Here is a 15911-nt window from a genome sequence, read left to right as displayed (position 1 = left end):
CTCCATTAAATATGAACCATCTACTACAAATCAGTGATGCTTACCATTAAAGGGATGTCATACTCCTTTGCAAATCTGGTGAAAGCAATGTGTATAATTTAGGAAATTTATGGATGCCTTAAAGTCTATCTATGGGTCCCTGAAGTTTAAAGAATCTTTGATTAGTGGAAAAGAATGGAGTCCAAAATTGATCCAAGAACATATGAAAATTTAATACATATTCTGAGTAAAAGAACTATAACATACAGTGAGAAAAACTGATTATTTAATAACATAAGTGGCTATTCATAGAGAAACTATAATAAACCTCTATAAACACATGAATGCTTTAAAGAGCTAAATGTTAAAAATAAAAATTATAAAATACTATAACAAAATAGAGAGACTACACAATATTGGTTGGGAGAAGTCTTCTTAAACAACATAAGAAAACCACTGATAGATTTGACTGTAAATTTTATAACTTCTGTATAAGCAAAATACACCATTAAGTCAAGGGGTAAATGAGAGACTTGGAGAAAAATAGATGGAAAACATATGACAGATAAAGGTTTACTAATCCGAATATATATACTTAAGGAACTAAAAATTGGTAAGATAAATTACCCAACAGACAAATGGAAATGAATAAGTAAACGGCGTTCAACCTAATTAGAAGTTGAAGAAATGTAAATTAGTTCAACAACATATCATTTCACAGCTTCAGACTGGCAAAAGTTAAAAGCATACAGAATTCAGTGTTTGTGAGTATATGTTGGCAGTGTAGATTATTGTGACCTTATAGAAAATAAGTTGTTTTGGAACATAACAAATTTTGAAATCTGTTAAACTATAAAATACATATTTCCTTTGTCCCAGGAATCCCACAGATATTTATGCTAGTGAAAATTATATCAATACATAGGAGTTAAATGGGCATATATAAGGATGTTTGTTGTAACACTGTTTATAACACCAAGAAAAAAAAGGAAAGGGAAGGAAAGAAATAAAAGAAGCAGGAAAGAGGGAATGAATGTCCATTATTGGTGTAATGGTTTAATTTATAATACATGCATACTATGCAATATTCTACAGCTATTAGATGAGTAAATCAAATGTGTATGTATTGACCTGGAAAGATGTCTATGGCATTAAATGAAAAAAAAAAGTGAGATACAGAGTAACATGTAGATCATGATACCATATTCATTTTTTTAAAAAACTATATTATGTGATATTGACTTTTTTAGGAATTCCTGTTTATATATTTAATTTCCAAGGAGTCAGTGAATACACCTAACTTTTGAACACATCTACTGCTCTATTAGAGATCTAACCAAATATAAACAAGGGCCAGACATTACACTAAACCAATTCCTTTGTGTCAGAAATTACATTTTCTCAGACTGATACTCATTCTTAGCAATAAATACTATTAAACATTGGCATTATAGTTTAAAAATCCTATAGAAACTGCTAAATCTTAGTGTAATGTTAATATAAAGTCCCAAGTAGCCTGATAAAATTAAAGGAACACTTGATTTGGAATCAGATATACCTGGATTCCAATACTGGTTCTGATACTTACTAGCTATGTGGTCAAGTTATATAATCTTTGAGCCTGTTCTCACATCTGTAAAAATGGCTTTCTCTGGTGTTCTTGGAAGAGTAAATAAGAATATTACATATAAAGGTGCCTAGTACAGAGTCTGGTTGTCACACTATGCCTTCAGCCTTGCTTTTCTAAGACTTTTTTTTAATTGAAATATTGCTGATATAAAGTTACATGTTATATTTATTGGCTATGTTTTACTTGTTCCTTCAAGTGTTTTGTACTTGAGGTTCCTCCTTTTCTTTGGCTATTTTTGAGAATGATTTAGTTTGACCCACATTTATTATTTATGATGAAATTTAAAATATTCTTGTAAAAAAATTACCAAAAAAAAAAACCCACATTATTTTCTACCTGTAGCTTTATACATCTTTAGATAACTCTCTCAAATCATTCAGGTTGTGTCCATGGAAAACATTTGCAAGCATTAGGAAAAAAGGCAAGGGAAGAAAATTTTAAAAAATTTAAGTTATCCTAATGTCTAAGAAATCCATGTAAGCAATACAACAAAGAATAAGTATAAATTTTAGTTTTAACTTAACTTTCAAATTTCCTCTAAGAGGAGTCTTTTTTTTTTTTATGTAAAACTGGGTCATTAAGCAAACCAGAATATGACCCTGAATGCTGATAAATCGATCCAAATGAATAGAAAAAACATATTGGTCAAACTTCAATATTTAAAGTGAAAGTTTTTCTATCATACAAGATGCATATTAAGAAAATCATAGTAAATAAATTTGATATCTCTTCAAAATTGTACAGAGTAAATTTTACTTAGGAGTTGAGGACTGGAATTATCCTTAGCGCCTCTTCGACTTTACGTGCACTTCAATCAAATCTGATGCTCTTTGATACACTGCTCTTTAAATTTCTCCAAGGCTTTTGTCTATCAAAACCGCAAATACCTACTACTTGTAATGTTACAATTATTTTCTGATACATTTTTCCTAAATACTAATCATCATGAACAGCAACATCTAGCTGTTATTTCTTAGTTTAAATTATACTGTTCCTGGGATTTTATCGCTTGATTCTCAAAAAGTATTTTAAATGACGCTGAGGTGGAAGTGTATACATAAAAACACTTCACATTACTTTTTCGTATTCAAATTACAGCCTCTTGAACTGATTTTTTAAGTGTCATGTCATATTGAAACCAAGATGTATCGCTGCCATTCTTTAAACACTCGCTCCCCTACCCAACCTCTTCCCAAATGCTCCTCTCAAGTTCCCTTCTAACCTGAAAGTTACCTATTAAATCTGTGCGTTTTTCTGTTCTTTCACAACTTCACTATCCAACTTCTTGTACTTCAGACCGCTTCTCCCATTATAGTAAGTACTGTTAACTCCTCAAAGTACTTAACAATATAGTTAACTTTCTGCATAATCTTACTTTTCCTTTCATAAACTTAAATTTCAATAAACCCATCAGCGTCTCCTCCCCTTCTAAATTCACATCGACATTGCCGCGAAGCAATGTATACATATGTTCTTATCTTATGCCGAAAACATTAATCCGTTTGGCGCCACCAAAAAATTTAGATGCCTGGATTCCCCGTTTCACTACCTCGTTGAAGCGTTTTGTTTGCTTTCCTCTCCTACCTGGGCAGCCTATTTCCCCCGTCAGTTTTGTGGTCCCTTGCTGCCCCCAGCACAAGAGTGCAACTCACTACAGCGTATTTCTTTTACTCACCATCATTCCCAGTATCTCCCTCCATTTCTGCTCATTTATCCCTTGGTGAACCTCCCCATCCCCAAAACAGTCCGTATCCAGGTGCCCGCATCTCAAATTGGAATACCCCTCGACCGACACTGCCAGGCTTTGCGTTTCTGTCCCCTCCAGCAGCACCCGCTCCCCACCGAGTTCGGTCTTTTGCTCTCTCCCCATGGAATGCCTACTTCGGAGTAACACTGTAGTTCTGAGCCCAACCTTGGAACCTCTGCCCCGTGACCTCGCGAACCCAACACACCACTCAAGCTTAATTCACACCATTCTTGGAGCTTGTGCTCTCGATATCCCCAGTCCGAGATCTCTTTGCAACCTCTTTCAGCCTCCAGCTCCCTAACCAAACCACAGGTTAGACGAACACCCACTTGCTAGGGTTGCAACACCTCCCTGGCCCGGCCCCCTCCACAGCACTCACTCATCCCGGAGGGGCTCTGCTCCTCACCTAGCTTCGATCGGGACTCCTCCAGTTTCTGGATTTGGTTCTCCAAGAAGAGCATCGCCACCGCGAAGGCCACCACCGCCAGCAGCTGCAACTTGGGCGGCATCATAATCCTGAGGAGCCCCATGAAACCCGCTGCTCGGGATCAAGACATACCGCGTAGGGCGGGGAACGGGACCCCAGAGGCGAGGGAGACGCCAGGAGGAGCCCACCAAGCTGGCAGAAAGGGAAGGAGAGCGCGACAGCAAGAGAACCACCGCAGCGACCCCCCTTCCTGCCTCCCCGGTCCCCCGCCCCCAGGCGCCAGCACCAACGCCGCCGGTGGCCGTTTCCCCTCGGCCGACTCAGCAGCCGCCCCTCCAGAAGCCCGCGCTGCAAGCACAGCGCGAAGCGGTTGCCGGGCTCTCGCCTCCCTCTTACTGCCTCAGTCACCGACCCCCGCGCCCGCCTGCCTGCCTCGCTCCCTTCCTTCCTTCCCTCCCTCCCTCCTCTGCTCGCGGCCGCGCGCTCCTCCGCCAGCGCTGCGGCTGCGGCTGCGCCGCCCCCGGCCCCGCCCCCCGCCCATCCCCCTCCGCCACCACGCGCACGCATCCACGTACGCTGCTCGGCAACCAGAGGCTCCACACTCTGCTCCCGTTCGGTTGTGTTATTGGACCAAAGAACTTCCCCGCTCCGCTCTCGGTTCAGGTTACGGTTGGTTTCCTTTGCTGTCGGTGTCAACCAAAGCGGCATTCGATTGGGTAAACTTAGGAAAGGAGGCGGGCCGAAACTGACGAAGGCGGGGCCTCTTGGCTGCTTGACGAAATGTCGTGAATGAAAGGAAGGAGCCCAGAGAGGCACAAATTTGAGGGGCTTAGGAAAGTGCCTGACATGGGTTATAGAAAGGAACTAAAACTTTAGATTTATAGGAAATGTAAAGATATTTGATCACCTTTAAGCTGCTGTATGCCCTTGTGTAATACCTCTCTGCAGACTAAGAGACATGATGGCAACCTTCCGTTAGCAGCTTGTTTTAGCTCAGGCTCTGAAGTGGACTCCCTTAGCTGAGGGGTCCTCTGGGGAACCAGAGACCTACGGAAACTGGTAGCGATGGCGGCTGGGCCGGGCGGGTGGCTTGCGCCGGCGTTTGGCCTGCGGTTGCTGATAGCGTCTGTACTTCACGTGGTGAGTGGAAATCACCTCCGCGATAGCCCCAGAGCAAATGGCCCCGTTTGTGAGCCATACTTTAAAAGAGTGGAAGGACTGGGCTTCCTTAGCCGCTGCTGCGGCCGGAACGTGACGTGGCTTATGTCCTGGTTTGATGCTTATCTTTCCCTGCTACGGGTTTCTAACGGTTCTCTCTACTGGCTTCAGACTATCTTGAATACTTATTGTCTCTTGCAAAGCTCCAACTAAAAATCTGCAAATCACACGGTGGGGAAAGGCATGAAAATTGTTTTCCAATGGGCAGGAATAAACCATTCTTTACGACAGAGTTCCCAAATCTTAGATGAAAGCCCTCAAGTCTTAGGTTCAGGGTACACTTCCTATTCTTTCTCTCAATTATTAATGATCTCTAAATCATAGTTTGACAGCCTTTTACCTCTGTTCTCTGACATTCACATTGCCGCTGGGTGCTCTTCAATGTTGTGGTTTTAAACAACATTGTTGCAGTGAAAGGAGCTACTGTGTGCTAAAGCATAATTTATATTTGAAATTGATCTTCTAAAATGATAATCTTCATCTCATTTAAAATCGGGCAGTGTTAACTAAGTTTTTTCTTTGTTTTGTTTTTTCCGCAAATAACAACAGATCGGTTCTTAATCTCCGAATGAGGGGAAAACTATTTTTACTTATTTTTATTTTTCTATTCACTCGTGAACAACTTAATATTCGTCAGTTCCTCCTAAGAAGTTTTCAATCCATGTTTTGCTATGTGAATAATAAAACTTTTTAATAGGCACTGTGCTTGGATCTTTTACACTTTTTTTATCAGCTTAATTCTTAAGGTGTTTTCTTTACTGAGCCTACTGAAAAGGTTTCTCCTAGGAGACCTGGTTTAATTGATTTATCCAAGGTTTGGGAGAGTTTGAGCCTATCCCAAAGGTCTCTATAAACACTTCTTTTTTTCTTTCATCAAGGAGTTTGAAGCTCCTGCCTGTTTTATTTTGCAGCCATACGTAAGAGATGGATTCTTTATTTCAATAGTTAGCATTACTGTACTCCATTATTCAGGTATTTAGTGCCTTAGAAATTGCTGAAAGACCCTTTCTGACCTTTCTACTCAAGATTTTTCTTTTTCATTTTTTTCTTCCTTTTTTTTTTTTTTTTGGCAAATATTAGGTAATTAGAGTTCACCATGCAATAAAAAGGAGTAACATTTCAAGTTGCCTTTTGATTTCCCTCTTTGTTTCATTATCTATGGCTTTGTAACCACTTCCACAACTATGGCTTAACATAACAATTTCTCATAATTCTGTGGCACTGCTGAGCAGTTCCTCTGTTGATTTCCTCTGGCCTCATTTATGCAGATAGCTGTGTAGAGCTAGTAGTAGGTCAGCTGGACTGAAAGGTCCAAGATGGCTTCATTTTTAGTTGATTCTGATTGCAGATAGGGCAACTCGATTCTCCTTGTGACCCCTCATCTTCTAATAGGCCAGACCAACTTCTTTTCATGGCAGTCTGAAGACAGCATTCTTAAAGAGCAAAAATTACAATGCCTTCTAAAGCCAAGCCATGGAAATCACATATATCACCTACACCTCACAATTTGTCAAAGCACATCTCAAGACCAGTCTAGATTTCAAGGGTGGAAAAATAGACGCTATCACTACATGAGAGGAGTGACATAGTCACATTGCAAAGACATGTACATACCAGGATAAAGGGAGTTTATGACCTTTAAGCAATCTACCGCAGTGACCATTCACAGAATTTAAGCCAGAAACTTGGGTGACACCTTTGATTCCTTCCTTTGCATACATACCTTACATCCAGGCAATTACCAAATATTGTTTTTACTTACGAAATTTCTCTGAAATTCATCTACTTACTGTTATTCAGTTCACCAACATTTCTGTCTTTAGAAATAACAGCCTCCTGGGTCACCCTTTTAATTATCAGAATCTAAATGATTGGCTCTGCCATCTTCCCAATTGCCTAAGACAGAAATTACTCATTTTAAATTCTCTTTTCTTTCACTCTCGGAATCCAAGTAGTCATGAAACCCAAAAACATCTCCAAGCCAGTTCTCTTAATCCTATCCCACTTAGGTAGTACCTAAATTCAAGCTACTATCTTTACTTGCCTGGAATTACCACACCAGTTTCTTTAACTGATCTCCCCATCCCTTTTTCTCCATTTCTGATCCAGTCTTTACAGTGCATTCGATGTCATCTTTCTAAAACTTAAATCTGTTGTTATTAAAGCTCTTCAGATTCTCTGTTGTTTTTAAGGTGAAGTCTGCCCTCCTTCACCTTCCTTAACAAGGCCTGTTTCACCTGATACTTCTTTGTCTATCCTGGCTTAATTGCTATTGTTTACCTCTACTGGGAGAGCAAAAATGTAGAGGTGAAGATTTAGGGCCACTTGCTTTAGTATGTCTCACATACTGTATTCTCCCTCACCAAGCCTACAGTATGGTGTTTGGATAAAATGCAAAACTTAACACATTCCATACAGTACTCTCTCCTTCGCATAGTCTGTTTTACTTTATGCTGTATTACACAGATCCCCAACCTTAATTGTACTATAGCTGTGTGTATGTGTTTGTATCCTTTCACTCTCCCTGCTGTGCCAATGAGAAGGTAGCCAAAGATAATACAGAAACTGTTTTTCTTTTATATATTTTATACTGCGCCTTACATGTATTTGTTCATTTAAATCCTTCTGAGGTATGAATACCTTCCTAGTTCATTTGTGTTTGTTCCTTGCTGTTAAAGTCCTCAGAATATCTGTAGTTTGTGTGGAGTGGTAAGTGTAGAGTGGTAATGAATCCTATCTACTCATACAAATACAAAGTGACTCTGAAAATAGAAAAGGAGTCCTAGTTCATCGTCGAATTGTTTTAACTTCTCTAAGGTTTGTTCGCGTCTCTTCTGTAATGACTAGTGTTTTTAAGAAAAGAAGGCAATAAAATTCTTGAAAAGAATGTGGAAGATTATTGGGAAAACACTTAGAAGTTAGAAAAAAATGCATTTCACAGTTAGCCTGAGGGGGGAAAAAAGTAATTGGTAATAATAAAAAGAAACCAAACCTTTGGAACCTGACAGATGTGGGGACGGCGGGGGGAGGAAGAAAGAATAGGAGATGAATTTTTTGGCTCCTTGAGGTTGAGCTACTGGTATGGATAGAAAACTTAACTCATACATTAATTCACACCTCTTGAGTCCTTAGACTAGACAAGTTGAGTTTTTATCACTGTGTGCCTCTGAATAGCTCTAATTTAAAGTTAATAGCAATGCATAGTTATCAGCATTCCAGTGACAACTGGGAAGATATAAAGTGATTTAATCTGAAAACACATTCTGAGTATGATTAAGCATTAGAAAAGTAATATTTTAGTATCGCCTAAGGGAGCTATTTTCTAGAGCAGAGTCCCCAGAACTAAGTAGTATTCAGTTCTTCATTCAGCTCATACATAACGTTCTTCATTCAGAAAAGCACTGTACTTAAAGCAGTATTGATGATACTTTGGATCATTGATTCTGACACAACTCCCTACCCACTTTTATTAACAGATTAACATCTGTATCTAGATCAGTCTTCTTTCAATGAGTGGCCTAATTGTCAGCATTTTTGTTGTTATTCTTAGTGGTACATTCAATAATGGTGCTTCATGGATTCTGTGATATATGGTAGTTATTAACAGTGGTCAAGGGTTTTGTGGGCAGGACGGGATTAGAATCAATGCTCCCACCTGTTTGCTGTGTTGTCTTCGACAAATTACATTAACTATCTTAAGCCTCTGTTTACTTCTCTACAAAGTGGAGATAATGATAACTTCTTCATAGGGTAGTGTAGATTAAATAAAATAATGACGTAAAGTGCTTGGCAAGATACGTGATGCTTTGTAAGAGCTTGATGTAATGGTTATGTTTCTTGTATTCATTTTCATGGGGTTTACCTGTAAACCCATCTATTTATTTTTGTTTCAGATTTGAAATCTGTTCAAAATTACATGATAAACCCATGAGTTTTATGAGTAAAGATCAATTAAGAGACCACTAATCATATGTATGTATAAATATAATAAAATACATACCTATATACCCAACTTTTGCCTGAAAAGGTAATGTAACATTACAGTTAATCCAGTTCCCTGCCAACAACCCTCATCTACAGGGAACTCAATTACACCAGAAAATAAATGAATGAATGAATAATGCATAGAGGGGAGAATGGAGTCTCCTAGCTTTTCAATGCTATTTTGAACTGGGAAAAGTTAAACTGTTAAATGGTTATCCCAGTCAGGGTTATTCCACTCTATCCTTAGAATCTCTATCTTTCTTACAAGTGTGGCTACTGATTCTAAAATGCATTTTAAATGCTGTTCAGTTACTTTTTGGTAATAAAAAGATGGGCAGGCATAATTTAAAATTTTGAACTCCTCTTATATTATTTAGTATTTAATGTTTATCTGCGAAGTGCTTAAAATATATTCTGATGTCCTTAGATTCAAAGCCTTGAGTCTGCCAAGCCAATGATAGAAGAACTAGGAAAAAAAATAGTTCACTCTTGAAACTCAAGATACCTTGTGTCTCCCAAACACTTATTCTCTATCCCATGTCTAATACAACGATTAAAACGTAAGTAGTGTTTTGTCGTGTTTAATTGTACTTTCACAGTGAAAGATGGGGATGATGCTAGCACTAAGTAAGTACCCACTGGGTACCAGGTAAGATAATAGATGATTTCTGTGCTTTTTTTTCTCCTTTAGTCTTCAAAACTCTGTGAGATAAGTGATAATTATTCCTATTCAGAAACTCAAAACTAAAAACTCAAAACTTTGTTGCCATGTAAATCAAGATGTCATCAGACTCCAATATACATGTTTTGCATATTCATGCCATCTGTGAGTAGGTGCTCAATAAATGCCAGAATAGAACCAAGTAGTAGCATCACATGATTACTCAAGATTCTTGTTTTTAAGACATGCCTTGGTAGCTATTTCTTATATTTATTAAGCAGGTCACAATTTCAAAATGATTTCACTTTTATTACCTGTTTTAGTTCCAATGGCTGCAAGACAAATCACCCTAAAATTTTATGGTGTGGAACAATTACTTACCCAATATACATGTTTTGCAAATTCATGCAAAATTTGCTTTCAGATTCTGTGGGTCAGCAATTCAGACAGGGCACAACAAGATGGTTTGTGTGTTCCGTGGTATCTCAGACCTCAGCTGAAAGACTGGACCCTGAAATGTGAAGGCTATTTATTCACTTATCCATAGTAGCTGATGCTGGTCGTCAGCTGGGGGTCTCAATTGTTCTGTATGTGGGCCTGTTCATGTTGGCTCTCTAGTTTAGACTACTTTTTACAACATGGTGGCTAAGCTCCAAAGTGGAGTGTTCTGTGAGAGAGACAGAGCACATGCAAGCACTAGCCAAGCAGAAGCTGTTTCCTTTTTTATGATCTTCCCTCAGAAATCACATAGTATTGCTTCCTTTATACTCTGTTGGTCAGAACAGTCACCAGCCCCTGCCCAGTTTCAAAGGGAGGGAACATAGACTCTCACTTCTCAGCGGAGGACTGCCAGTCACATTGTAAGAACATGTAGGATGATGTATGTATATTGGTGGCCATCTTTGGAAACTACAAATTATCCTGTGAAGTAGATTAAGCAGCTCACTTTACTAATGGAGAAATTACTCAAAGTATTAGGTACAGTAGCAAGCATCTTACTTATGTCCCTCCCCACTAGACTGGGATGCTTGATCTATTTTGAAGATTATATATATTCCACATTATTATTGAGATAAGGTCAGAGATCTTTAAGGTATCAAAGTAGGGTGTTGACTAATATAAGACCAATGGAATGATAGGCATTTTGGAGGAGTATGCCAAGAAGACTTAAAAATTTTTTGCATTAGGAAATGATATCGAGTTTTAATCTGCCTGGTTAGTCTAGAAGGGTGACAAACTTCAGTTTGTAGGCCAAATCCAGCCTGCCCCATTTTTGTGAATAAAGTTTAATTGGAACACACATACCCATTCATTTATTATTGTCTGTGACTGCTTTTGTGCTGAAATAGCTGATGTGAATTGTTGCAACAGAAACCATATAACCACCAAAGGCTAACATAATTACTATTTGGCCCTTTATATAAAGACCCTTGGGCTAGAAGATCAGCCAGTTGCAGTCAAACCTGAAATTCCTGCTACCTGAGGCTGTGGTTTTGACCAATTCATTTACTTGACACACAATGCTGGAAATATAGAGAAACAACTTAATGCATGCCCGGAAGAGTTCACAATATTATTGGGGAATTAGACAATCCTAGATTTACATAGTACAATCTTTTATTGCTATACAGTTGTGTACAAATTTCTTTCTCAGAAAAGTACTGTGGCTAAAGATTAGTATCTGATTTTTTTTTTCTAGAAAAATTGTCTTAGAAAACTGATACTGATCAGCTTCTTGGAAATAAGTAGGAATTAACAAAAAAGTGATGAAAAGTGGTGAAAAACTGAAAAAGGAGCTTTAGACAGAGGAAAAGTATGAGTAAATCTGTGTTTGAGTAGGAGTTTTATATTTCTAGGTACTACAGGAATTTATTATAGCTGAAAAGTAGAATAGGATTGGAGAAGTAATGAGAGGTAGGTTCGGTCAGTGAACATTTAAGCCACTGAGGTAGGAAAAGATTTGAGAGCTCCTTTAAGAGACAGAATTACCCAAATTTGTTAATTAGCTATAAAAATGGTAGGAAGTGTATAGTCTAGAATTACTGACCTGGGCAGCTAGGTGGTCAGGGGAAATAGTAAAAATGGCACCACTTTACTATAATGAATACATTGGGGAGAAATAGATTTAAGGAGAAAAGATAAATTTCACTGTTGGAGGTTTTGAATTTGCAATGCCTATGCAATATCTAAATGAAACAGCAGGTAGGCTGTTGGCTTTGGAAGCTTGACATTCAAGAAAAAGACTTCAGAGTTTTCAGTAAATCGATTTCCGAAGCCATGGGAAAGATGCATTTGTCTATGAAAGCATGTGAAGCAAAGAGAGTGCCAAAAATAGAAATGGGAAACAATATTTAAGAGAGACATAGAAGAGGAAGAAGAAACAAGACAAGCCCACGGAAAGAGTTTTTAATGCCATTGCATTTAGTGATTTTTGGCAAGTTTAGTCCAGTGGTACGGTCAGAAACCAGAATAACCATTTAGAAATGATGGAATAGGAAGAACAATTAGAACCATAGGGCTAGAATACACTGAAGAATTGAGTTAGTGACATTAAGTCCCCATGAAGGTGGCAGAAGCTAGGATTCAAAGCACAGGTAGAGAGAGGGATTGAGCTCAGGCAGATGAAGGTATACCATATTCACTAAGAAGGTGAGGGAAGAAGACTAATATTTTTGAAAGTCTGCATTTGCCAGTCAGTCTGGTTGATTATGTAAATCATTTAATCTTTACTGCAATCTGTTTTATGTACGAAGTATTGCTCCCTTATGAATTAGGAAATTAACTCTTAGGTTATCTTGTCCAGTGTCACATATCTTTAAAGTGGTGGAGTTAGTACCTAAACCCCAAAGTTTTATTTCTGAGGTGCTCCTGTTCTTTCTCACTTTGTCCCCTTCCCTACCCTTCCTCTACTACATGTGAGTGAAGATAAATCTATAGAGTGTGTTAGAGAACTAGAAGTTAATGTTAGTCCATAGACCTGTGTAAAAGGTACTAAAAGTTCTTTAAATGAAATGGAAATTTATTTTCCTACTAAGGAAATTCCTCTTTAAAAATTATCGAATGTCTAATAAAAGATATATAATATACAGATCTAAAGAAATAATGTATCTTTTTTAGTAATCCATATTGTGGCTTAACTGAAAGATAATTTGTTTTTAAGAAAAAAAAAGTTTTGTGGGGGAGGTGGTAAGAACCAAAGACTCATATAAAGTTATAGAGTAACTCATCGCCAATGTGTTAAATTTTGACAACCCTGGTTTCTCCTTTTTTTGGAAATTTTATAATGTAAATATGGAATTATGTTTTATTTCTCATTTTTTATTTTCAGGTGTCTGCATTCGGGGCAGAGTTTTCATCAGAAGCTTGCAGCGAGTTAGGCTTCTCCAGCAACTTGCTTTGCAGCTCCTGTGACCTTCTTGGACAATTTAACCTGCTTCAGCTGGATCCTGACTGTAGAGGATGCTGTCAGGAAGAAGCACAGTTCGAAACCAAAAAGGTGGTGTTTTCTAGTATCTCTCCTCCTTAATATAGTTTAGTTGAGATAAGGTAAAATATTAACTTGCTTAATCAGCTTAAGTAAACAGAAGTCTCTAGCTTTTATATCTTGCAGTTTTAAAAACTACACTAATTTCTTACTTGCCCCATTATCTCAATCAAAACAAATGAGTAGGAAAAGTTTTCATACTTGGACCTCATTCTACCACAGTTGTCCAGCAGAGGAAGAACAGAATTACTCTAGTATGCTTGGATCCTAAAGCTCTCCAGCCTTCCTAAATTATAGCCACATGAAGTCAAAGAATAATTAATTAGATGTTTTTATTCTTTGTAAAAACTCAGTCTTTAAGTGAAATTTGGGATGAAAGTAAAGTACCCACTACCTGGCACATAATTATAGACAATAAATTATAACTTTTAATCTGGTTAACCAAGGATATGGCCTGTTAATTTACACACTAGTTACTAAAATTTCCAGGTACTTAACCTCACCTTTAATACCTGAAAACAGCCAAGGTTAGATAGCTCTAACTGTTCGATAAAATCTACTATGTTTTGACTCACTGTTCAAATTAATAGTAAACTTGCTTAATTTTTTAATTTTTTCATTACAATGCTTTATAAAATCGACCATGAGATTTTTTTGGTAAGCTATTTTACTACTCTTTTAGTTTTGCTCATACCTATGTTCCTAGGTACAGTTGGCACATATCAGTAAGGATATTGACTTAATTATGAAGAATATACTTATGTGAAGCTTAAAGAAAAAAATATAAACTAATGAAAAAAATATTTAAATCTTGGTGCTGTTTTTATACAGTTAGTATTACTAAGTAGCATAAGTGACTCCAGCTTTAAATATTGGAATCTTAATATGGAAAGGAAGGGACTATTCTTTTTTACACTACTGACTTGCTTTTTCCTTATGGTGAAGAAACATAGTAACTGCCAGTTCCTGAGTATCACATCTTACAGCTTTTCACACAGAAAAGGACTAATTTTTCCTTATTTATGTTTTTTGGAATATTTTAGACAAAGATTCTTACTAGCTAAAGTAGGATCACTAACCAGTTATTAGCTAGGATTATGGAATAATGTGAAAACCATTAGCTGCCATAGTAGCAACCAGGAGCAGACAGATGAAGTAATTCTCGGGTAAAGATCAGGCTAGGTACTAGGTAAGCAATTCCATGTTTATCTTTTATATTTCTTTCTCAATTACTAGAGTAAACCAGTGTCCCCTTTCCTGTGAAGTCTTACCTAATCCCTCCCCGCTAACCCACAATCACTACCACTCTCAGGTTATGTTAGCTACACGTACTCTATTCCCAGAGTACTTGAGGATACCATGATTTATACTTAATTCCACTACATTGTGTCTATTGTTTTCATTCTTTTTCTCCCAATAGATTATGTTCTTTAAAGTCTAGGATTTTTGTTTGTTTTTGAATCCCCAGCCTTTAGCCTACAGTATTTCATAAGTTTTGTCCTTGAATAAAGCTGTTTTTATTAAAAACAAGTTAGAAAAGGTAATTTTAAAATGTTGAAAACATACTTGAACTCTGTAGATGCTTGTTTTCATTTCATTTATATATTTTTTCCCTTTTACTTATATATCCTAAATATAAAAAGAAAATTTGTCTTTATGTTAGCAGTTATCCATTAGTAATACTTTGTTTATAATTGTTTATCTAACTATAAATCTAGGTCTGGTCTCTCATTTCTATATAAGACATAGGCATCCCAAATCTATATCTTTAAAAAGATATATTAGTTATTTAGCACAAATTTTTAGTTGATTCCAGTCTGACCACTAACCTTAATAGATACTTTTTCAAAGAATATATGATCATTGGTTTCCAGTTTCCTGAAATTTTCCTGAAGATAAATATAAATCAAATTTTTTTTTCTGTTGAGAATTTTTTAACTTTTATTTTCTAAGATTTATAAGATTAAATGTAGTATTTTAGTAAATGAGTTATTTTTCTCAAAATATTTCCAGTTCTGTAAATTCGAATTTGATTATGGCAGCTAGATGCCTCTTTCTTTTTATTTATTTAAGGTTTTTATATCTTAATAATAACGATTTCACCTTCTTTCAGACATTGTAGAACTTTTGTTATTTCCTCCTAACTATGCCCCTATTTCCTTAACCAGTACCTATTCTTTTTAAGATTGTGATTCACTAAGATCCTTGTAGTCCCAGTGCTTTCTTTTCTCTTCTTTAGAAATATTTTTACTTAATTGGATTTTAGTATTTCTTATTTTTTTGCATTTATACCTACCTTATTTCTGAATTGCTGTTCTGAAGGTTTGCCTAGTTACCAGACCAGAGCAGCTTCTGGGAGAAAAGAATCCACTTAGCTGAATTACTCATAGAGCAATAAGCAAATTATTTCAACTTAATTTACTTTTCACTCAGTCTTGATTGTTTTGGGAGGGAGTTTAGAATAGTGTTAAGAGCACAGGCTCTGGAAGCAAACTGCCTAGGTTCAGATCCTCAGTACTCAGCTGATGATCTTAGACAAATTATTTGATCACTCTGTGCCTGTTTATTCAGTTATAAATTGATGATGATAATATATGCAATCTCATAGGGTGGTTATGAGAATTAAATGAATTAATATGTGTATACTGCTTAGAATAGTGCCTGCCATTATAATAAGTATTAGGTAAATACTTGCGGCTGGTGGTGATGATAATAGTAATAATAGTAGTATCTGATTTGTTGATGGAAAGAAATACAAGAAACACAATTTGGAGAGCTCAG

The 15911-nt window shown here is 37.0% G+C and overlaps 2 protein-coding genes across 3 annotated transcripts in view; one reads left to right on the top strand and one right to left on the bottom strand.

The window, feature by feature from the left end:
* The window catches only part of HS2ST1 (heparan sulfate 2-O-sulfotransferase 1), a 160927-nt gene extending 156637 nt beyond the window's left edge, over positions 1 to 4290 (bottom strand). For both annotated transcript variants that reach the window (XM_016148516.2, XM_016148517.2), the window contains exon 1: positions 3763 to 4290. In XM_016148516.2, the coding sequence (XP_016004002.1) occupies positions 3763 to 3886 (124 nt within the window). In that variant the 5' untranslated portion in view covers positions 3887 to 4290. The remainder of the gene's footprint in view (positions 1 to 3762) is intronic.
* A 324-nt stretch (positions 4291 to 4614) lies between these two features.
* Positions 4615 to 15911, top strand: part of SELENOF (selenoprotein F) — a 31367-nt gene continuing 20070 nt past the window's right edge. The window contains exons 1-2 of the mRNA XM_016148518.2: positions 4615 to 4923; positions 12975 to 13142. Of these exons, the coding sequence (XP_016004004.1) occupies positions 4849 to 4923; positions 12975 to 13142 (243 nt within the window). The 5' untranslated portion in view covers positions 4615 to 4848. The remainder of the gene's footprint in view (positions 4924 to 12974; positions 13143 to 15911) is intronic.

This window comes from Rousettus aegyptiacus, unplaced genomic scaffold, assembly GCF_014176215.1.
Source record: "Rousettus aegyptiacus isolate mRouAeg1 unplaced genomic scaffold, mRouAeg1.p scaffold_m13_p_1, whole genome shotgun sequence".
Lineage (NCBI taxonomy): Eukaryota > Metazoa > Chordata > Mammalia > Chiroptera > Pteropodidae > Rousettus > Rousettus aegyptiacus.
The sequence above is the reverse complement of the archived record's forward strand: the minus strand, read 5'-3'. Positions and strand labels throughout refer to the sequence as shown.